Genomic DNA, 8,880 nt, shown 5'->3' on the forward strand with positions numbered 1-8,880 from the left:
GGCGGACAGGGGAGGTGCTGTCCGTTCGGCGTATGTTCGACGTGCCCGAACCAGCCAAAGTGGCGGTTGCGAGGCGTGACAAAATTAAAGACCAAGTTGGTGAACCAAGTCTAAAATGGTGAGCCAAATTCATAACGGTGAACCAAGCCTAAGTGTTAAACCACATATATGGCATTGAACCGAACCACGAGTCAGTTCAAATCGAATTAAGCCACAAAGCGGTTCCAAGTCAATTTGAACCAAAGCATATACTGGGTTCAACTCAAACAAAAGCACATGAGGTTCGAGCCAAGCCAAGTCGAACCAATTACAAGTCGGGTCAGCCTAAACCGAACCATAAAGGATTCGACTTGAACCGAAGTGGATCCGGTCTGAACCAAATCATAAAGGATTTGACTTAAACCGAAGTGGATCCGGTCCGAACAAAATCATAAAGGATTTGACTTAAACAAAAGTGGATCCGATCCAAATTGAACCAAATCGAATCCTGGTTGAACCAAATCATAAGGGATTCGACTTGAACCGAAGTGGATCCGACTTGAACCAAACCATTAAGGATTCGACTTGAATCGAAGTGGATCCAATCCGAACCGAACCATAAAGGATTCGACTCGAACCGAAGTGGATCCGATCCGAACTGAACCGAACTAGATCCCGTCTGAACCAAATCATAAAGGATTCGACTTGAACCGAAGTGAATCCGATCTAAACTGAACTGAACCGGATTCCGTCTGAACCAAATCATAAAGGATTTGACTTGAACCGAAGTGAATCCGATCCGAGCTGAATCGAACCGGATCCCGTCTGAACCAAATCATAAAGGATTTGACTTAACCGAAGTGGATCCGATCCAAACTGAACCGAACAGAATCTCGTCTGAACCAAATCATAAGGGATTCGACTTGAACCGAAGTGAATCCGATCCGAACTGAACCGAACCGGATTCGGTCTGAACTAAATCATAAGGGATTCGACTTGAACCGAAGTGGATCCGATCCGAACCGAACCGAACCGGATCCAGTCTGAACCAAATCATAAAGGATTTGACTTAAACTGAAATGAATTCGAATCGAATCGAACAGTAAAAGATTCAACTTGAATACCAAAGTTCACAAATAAAACCCAAAAATTCAAAGTCCATAATAAAACCCAAAACTCCAAAGTCCACAAGAAAACCCAAAACCCAAAGTCCACAAATAAAACCCAAAACCCAAAGTCCACAAATACAACCTACGACCGCAAAGTCTTTAAACTAAACAATCAAATCAAACGACCACAAAGTCGTTAAACTAAACAACCAAGAAATAAAAAGCTTAGACAAAACCAAAAGCAACAGGAAGACCTAAGGTTGATCAGAACACAAAACAGGCTGTGCATAACGTCAACAAATCAAGACAACCAACAATCCGACAAGTTTGGCTTCGGAAAGGTGATATCTTTCCTTATCTTAAGTCTTAGGCCCTGTTTGGATGCTTTTTTTTTTGGAGTAAAGTGTAACTATACTATGGGTGTAGGAAAAAAATCCTAAAAGGTGTTTGGATGCTTCAAAAACACCCCAACAAAATAGGATATAGTTTAACTATATCCTAAAAACAGGGTAAAAGTAAAATCTAGTATTTTTTCTGGAAAAAATTTACTTCATTTTTCGGGCCGCCTCCCCACTTGCCCGACTTCCTCTCGCGCGTCCCTCTCCCTCCTCTTGCCCTCTCCACAGCTTTCGCCCATCTCCCTCCCGTTGTCGCTCTCACCTCAGCCGCCGCCGCCGCCGCCGTGGGTCTCGGCTACCGCCGCTGCCACACTTATCTCACGGGCTACCGCCGCTCCACGCACATCTCGCGCGCTGCCACCTTTGTAGTCACGATCACCTCGGCCGCCGCCGTCGCCCCTCGCCCCACGCCCCTCTCGCCCCTCGCCTTGCGATGGCCGGAGAAGGGCAGCCCTATTTCCTTCCTCCAACAGGTACAGGTCTTCTTCTTCTCCTTCTTTTCTAATTTTGTTCATTTAGGGCATCCCTTCTTCTAATTTATAGGTCTTCTAATTTTTTTTTTTTCAACAGGTCTTCTTCTTCTGATTTTTTTTTTTCAATAGGGCATCTCTTCTTCTTCTTCTTCTTCTTCTTCTTCTTCTTCTTCTTCTCATTTTGTTATTTTTTACAATATTTTCATATAATCTGATTTTATTTGTTTTGATTTTATTGATGACATTTTCTAATTAGTGTTACTGTGTCAAACACTTTTTGAGATGTTTACATGAGTAAGGTAACTATGAAAGAATATGAAGTTTCTATTCTACTTAATCAGCTTTGAGTAACACTGAAGAAAAGGTGTGAGAAAATCAGATAAGATGATTCAGACATGTTTAATGAAGAATATAAAGTTTCTATTCTACTTTTTGAGATGTTCTGCTGCTAATGAGAATATTGCTATTCTGCAATATTCTCATCAGCAATTATCAAAATTGCTATTCTGCAAACATGTGAAAACCCGGACTCTGAACCTTGACATAGACTGTACTGCTGATGAGAATATCAATTTGGGTAGAAGACCCCACAAAGGGGAGAGAAAGATCAAAAAGCACATAGCTATGTGTAAACATATACAATGTGTCCATTTTAAGGTGAACCTAGTTAGGATTACACAACTGTTGGAAGAGACCGGAAGCTTTTATTGATCTATGGCGGTTGATGTATAAGAATCTTTGATCTTTTGTTTATACTTTGCCAAAATGAGTTGTAGCTTGAACAAAAACANGCGCCGGTGCGGAGCTCGTCAGGAAAGTCTGCGATGGAGACCGCGATGGCCTTCTCGATCACCCGGAAGATGTCGGCGTCCGCCGCGGTGCGGAAAAACTTCCGCCAGTAATCCTACGAATCCGCGGGCGACGCCGGTGCCAGCACCGCCGCTGCCGCCGCTATGCCGGATCGGAAGAATAATAAAAACTAATTAAAGATTGAATTTCTGCTTTTTTGCAATCCAAAGAAACTAATTAAAGATTGAATTTCTGCTTTTTTGCAATCCAAAGAAACGGAGATCTATTGAAAGGTGGCGTTACCTTGGGGTCGAACTGCAAGCCCCAGACCTCGGAAGAGGGGGGGAGACGTCGAGGGAGGCGATGGAGGCGTTGGAGTCGACGTCGAAGACGCGGACGGAGCTGTCGAGGGAGGCGGCGGCGGCGGCGGCGAGGGAGCCGGAGGGGTGGGCGGCGGCGGCGACAACGCCNGAGGGAGGCGGCGGCGGCGGCGGCGAGGGAGCCGGAGGGGTGGGCGGCGGCGGCGACAACGCCCAGGACGTGGCCGCGCGAGGGCGGCGCCGCTGCGGCGAGCTCGTCGGGGCGCCAGAGCCTCATGGTCTCGTCGAGTGAGCCCGTGAGGAGGAGCGCGGGGCGGGAGTCGATGGCAGGGACCTATGTCGCCGCCCAGATCGACTCGTCGTGGGCGTTCTCCACCTATCTGAGCCCCGCAAGCTGTTAGAACAAATACCGCAACGAAAATCTGATTGTGATTAATATCTAACTAATTTTGTAATAAGAATAAAATCAAACTTACAGATAAACGTAAATATCCAAATAATGATTTGATCTTATCCGGAAGCGTGCGAGGCACTGCTCTAAGGCGTATTTCTGATGCGACCCAACTTTCCTTTTTAATAGTTTTCTTTTATTAAACAAGTTCAAATTTAAATATCTTGTTATTTAGGAATATATTTAGGAATAGGCAGTTATCTTGTTTGGGAATAGATTTATTAGGTATGATTAGGAGTAGTTTAAGGATTTGGACTCTATATAATGTAACCCGGAGTTACAAGAAATAAAAAAGTAATATTGTCTCTTTTTTCTCATATCTTGTCTTCTCTTTCTACCTCTTCTCTCTTCTTCTCTACTTCTCAATTCTTTAGGAGGTTCGATCCCCTCGAAGCGATCGTTTATCCCTATTGATACGGTAGGACCGTATCATTTGGTATCAGAGCTTGTATGGTCCTGACTCGAGCCAAAAAAGAATCCTTACGAAAGATGGACGGGGAGTTTGTACGACGGGAGGAAATGAACAATATTGATACTCGATTGAACAAACTGGAGACCGAGGTAAGATCCATTAGCGATTCTATTAACGATCTTAAAAATTTAATTATCGCTATGAATACAAAGATAGATGTGCGACCGCAAGCACCGTCCGAAGATACATCCGCCGCAAGTTCCGATAAAAGTCGTCCCCTTCTTCCTACTCCGTTCAAGGAAGGAACATTGATTCCTACTATGGAGAACTCTATGATGGTGATACCTCGTGTCACAAGACTGGAGTTTCCCCGATTTGAGGGCGAGGATCCAACTGGATGGGTGTATCGAGCAGAGCAATTCTTTAAATTTAATCAAATACTGGACGCGCAAAAAGTTCCACTTGCATCGTACCATATGGAGAAGGAAGCATTGCAATGGTTTCAATGGTTTGAGAAAAGCAGTGGAGTTGTAGCGTGGACAAATTTCGTAGAAGCACTCTGCACTCGTTTTGGTCCAACCATGTATGAAGATTATATGGGTGAATTATCAAAATTACAACAAGGACCTACTCAGAGTGTTCGTGACTATCAAGCTCGATTCGAAATGCTAGCCAATCGCACTTCAGGACTAACTGAGGCATTTTTCATAAGTTGCTTCGTTAGTGGGCTGAGGGAGGACCTAAAGCATGATGTCCGAGCCTTCCGACCAACTTCTATGTCAGCAGCCATCGGTCTTGCTCGTCTACAAGAGGAAAAGTTGATAGCTCAACATCGTATTATAAATTCTAAGCCTTCTCTTTTGTCTGCCTCTACAACACCAATGTCTAATGAGACGCTTCCACCTATAAAGCGCCTCACACCGGCTGAAGCGAAAGTAAGAAGAGATCAAGGCCTTTGCTACAATTGTGATGAAAAATATAGACCCGGACATCGATGCAAATCAAAGCAACTATTTTTGATCGAGGCCGAACCTGATGAAAATAGAGAAGATGATATAAAAGGATTAGACAAGCTTGAGGATTTTCCACCTTGAGGACAAGGTGGCTTTCGAGGGCGGAGGAGATGATGCGACCCAACTTTCCTTTTTAATAGTTTCCTTTTATTAAACAAGTTCAAATTTAAATATCTTGTTATTTAGGAATATATTTAGGAATAGGCAGTTATCTTGTTTGGGAATAAATTTATTAGGTATGATTAGGAGTAGTTTAAGGATTTGGACTCTATATAATGTAACCCGGAGTTACAAGAAATAAAAAAGTAATATTGTCTCTTTTTTCTCATATCTTGTCTTCTCTTTCTACCTCTTCTCTCTACTTCTCTACTTCTCAATTCTTTAGGAGGTTCGATCCCCTCGAAGCGATCGTTTATCCCTATTGATACGGTAGGACCGTATCAATTTCCGTCCTTACGTGCGGGATTAACCGGAAATAACACCCCAAGGTACGATCGGAATTCCTCCTCCTGCGAGCACGATCGTAAAGGAGGTTGACGGAGATTCTCAACACCCAGTGGATAAGAGGAATGTTCAAAAAAATGAAAGATAAAAGAATAAATTGGATAGAGATTAACCAATGATTAAAAATCTTTTATACCTGCTCTATCTTGAGCAAGAAGAAAAAGAAAAAGACCTAAAAAGGAAAAGAGGATTTTACGTTTTTTTCTCTTACAAGAAAGAAGCGGAACCCGCCCAACGTAATGCGGAAGAAACGGAACGGAAAATATTCCGGTAGTTTCTTTCTCATTAAGAAATATAATAAAATAATAAAATAAAATAAAATAAATAAAGTAGTAAATAAATAGAATCATAAATAATAAATAATAAATAATTTAAAGTTCAAATAAAATAAATTCAAACTCAAAATTTTGAGTTTTTCACCAGCAATCCCCCACAAAACTCAAAATTTTAAATTACGAATTAAAATCAAATTTACTGGGTGTTTTATACTATGCAATGGGTGAGATGTCTTTAAAAGACTTAACCTCACTTAGTGTAAATAGTTTCCATCAGAAGGAATCGGAGTGAACCAGGTCTTGAACTACGTTCCTTTGGCCCTGACTTCAATTACCACACACACAGTACAGAATTCTCCGTCGCGGGTCTGTGCGTTAATCCCGCACGTAAGGACGGGAATACGCCTTAGGGCAGTGCCTCGTACGCTTCCGGATAAGATCATATTTTTATTGGAATATTTGTGTCATCTGTAAATTTGATTTATTTATTGTTATCACAAAATTAGTTAGATTTTAATTGCAATCAGATTCCTATGCATTATTTGTTCTAACACAAGCTTCATGGCTGCACGCCACCCCCCACGATCGAGAGAGCTAGGGTTGCGAGGGAGGGGAGAGGTCAAGGGGACGAAGAGGATCGAAGGAAAGGGTCGGTGAGGAGAGGAGATGAGAGATAGAGAGAGCAACCGGGATCGAAATGGAGGCGGTATCGAAGATGCGGAGTAGCAGGGATCGAAGAGGCGGAAGAAAAAGGAGCGGAGTTGGAAGACGAAGGTGAGGAGCGAAGGACCAAGGAAAAAATTAAGGGGCTGTTTAGTTGTACGCATTTGCAACTGCATGCGTGCAGCCACAATTCCTTTGTTTGGTTTAGTGTAGTTGAGTTCAACTGCTGCAGTTCCAACTGCACAAGAAGGCCCAAATGCTGCAGTTGGAACTACATCCAAATTGGTCGTAGTTCCAACTGCAGCAGTTGGTCAGGGATAGGATCACCCACAAATTAATAATAATAAATAAATAAATAAATAGCTAAATAAATAAATAATATATGTATATAGGTAAATAAAAATACTTATAAATAAACTCATACTAATAAAATTTTTTAGACAATACAAGCTTTGTGCAAAAAATTAATTNTATAATTGTTTACATCCATTCAGTTCACTTGGATATCAGGTAACCAATTTCTGACTCTTTTTTCTAGATTATTCTCTTTTCATTTTTAAATTTTGACGGGTTAGCTATTTTTTCTTTTTTGTTGTTAAAGGAAGATGATTAATTAGTTGTTTTCTTTTTGTTGTTAAAAGAATATCTGTTAAAATATATACTTGATGCTGGATTTCTATAGCTGTTAATCAGGGATTGCTGTATTGTTAGCAATAAATGTTCATTTTATATGAAGCAGGTTATCTTTGTTGAGTTTTAATTGGTATGTAACCATGTTTGGAATGACATTCCTAATGATGTATTTATGTAGGGTTAGTGGTTTCTTGTCGCTTTATTATTATTTTTATAATAATGAATTGGTGAATCCATGTCGTCCCTTTCGTGTGTCTGATTGTTAAGTATGTGCTTGCTTGATTGTTAAGTAGACGGGTGTTGTTTACCTTTCTGTTTTTTTGGTATACTTGAGTGTGCATGTACCAGATGAACGTCAATGTTTGCTGGCTTATCTATGCATGTTCATGTTTTTTGTTTATTCTAGTCGTAGATAATGTGTTTAAACTTTTTTAATTATTCTTCTTTGGCAGAGAACACCCGTTTTGATGTTCACAGTATGCATTTGTTTGGTAATGAGTTGATGAAGGAGTTTGAACTAGGGGCTAGCTGTTAGCTAGGAGATGCTGATGATGGTGATGGTCCTGCTGGATTTGGTGAGCCTTGTGATGAGGAATACTGTTTTTCTTTTGTTGTTTTCTTTTTTTGGTAAAGAGTGCTGGATTTGGTTAGTTGTTTTCTTTTTGTTGTTAAAAGAATATCTGTTAAAATACTTTATGCTAGATTCCTACAACCGTTAATCAGTGATTGTTGTATTGTTTGTTGAGTGTTAATTGGTGTTGTAACCATGTTTGGAATGGGATTCCTGATGATGTATTCATGTAGGTCTTGTCGCTTTTTTATTACTTTTATAATAATGAAATGGTGAATCCATGTCGTAGGTCCCTTCCTTGTGCCTGATTGTTAATTAGTAGACAGGTGCTGCTTTACCTTTCTGTTTTTTTGGTATACAGAGTGTGCATATATGTACCAGATGAACGTGCATGCATGTTTGTTGGCTGATCTATGCATGTGAATAATATTTTCTGTTTATTCTAGTCAGTACATAGATAATGTGCTTAAACTTCTTTGTTTTTCTATTTTAATTGGCAGAGAACACCCGTTTTTATGCTTCATAGTTCTTTGGTAATGAGTTGATGAGGAATACTGTTTTTCTTTTGTTGGCAATAGAGAAGAGGCAAAGTCTAACAGCTTGAATTGAGTAATGTCCTAATTCCTATCGAACTTTTGTGCTGGCCGAATGCAAAAGTTCAGCACTCTTTGTTTAAATTCTGGAGTTTAAAGCACAGCACTCTTTGTCTAGTTTCAATGGCTTTTTTACTGTTTTGAGTTGTGGAATATTATTCAGCTTCTCGTATGGAATGGCGATCTCCAGAAATCCAAAAGGGTGCTTTCATTTATGAATGTATTATTCTTATTGATTGATTGCTAAAACTTTATTTCTAACTGTGCTGATCTGTCCTTCTAAGTTAGTTCTAACTCTTCAACTGAAGACGAAACAAGAAATATCTCAAACTTAAAACCCAACTCGTTTTCCATATTATTCTTTCATTTTGTGTTGTATGTGCATTCACAATTGCATAAGCTCTCATACTATTGGCCTAGTTAATTAATGCAGCGATGCCTTCATTTTTACAAACAGATGAACATTATAATTTGAATTGTACTTTATTTCTAATTTTATAATATATAGTGTATTAAGTCTTTGTGACTATTTTGATGGAATATTTTGAAATTGGTTAATAGAATAGATAAGTTTTTTTTTCTTTTTTTGATAGAAACAGTCATATCTACTCAAAATTTGTTAAAATTTTCTGCATAATTTAAAAAGAAAAATGAATGCAATGTTAAATTGTGAAATTCATATTTTTAGAATCCAGGT

The 8,880-nt window shown here is 39.9% G+C and overlaps 1 protein-coding gene across 1 annotated transcript; it reads right to left on the reverse strand.

Moving 5' to 3' along the window:
* Positions 1-2,756: 2,756 nt before the first annotated feature.
* Positions 2,757-4,091, reverse strand: LOC109704845 (ena/VASP-like protein). Its single transcript, XM_020225632.1, has 3 exons — positions 4,077-4,091; positions 3,052-3,311; positions 2,757-2,910 (listed from the first exon to the last, which is right to left on the reverse strand). Exons 1-3 carry the CDS (start codon positions 4,089-4,091, stop codon positions 2,769-2,771), a joined length of 417 nt encoding a protein of 138 aa, XP_020081221.1. The 3' UTR covers positions 2,757-2,768.
* Between the last annotated feature and the right edge of the window lie 4,789 nt (positions 4,092-8,880).

This window comes from Ananas comosus, unplaced genomic scaffold, assembly GCF_001540865.1.
Source record: "Ananas comosus cultivar F153 unplaced genomic scaffold, ASM154086v1, whole genome shotgun sequence".
NCBI classification, from domain to species: domain Eukaryota; kingdom Viridiplantae; phylum Streptophyta; class Magnoliopsida; order Poales; family Bromeliaceae; genus Ananas; species Ananas comosus.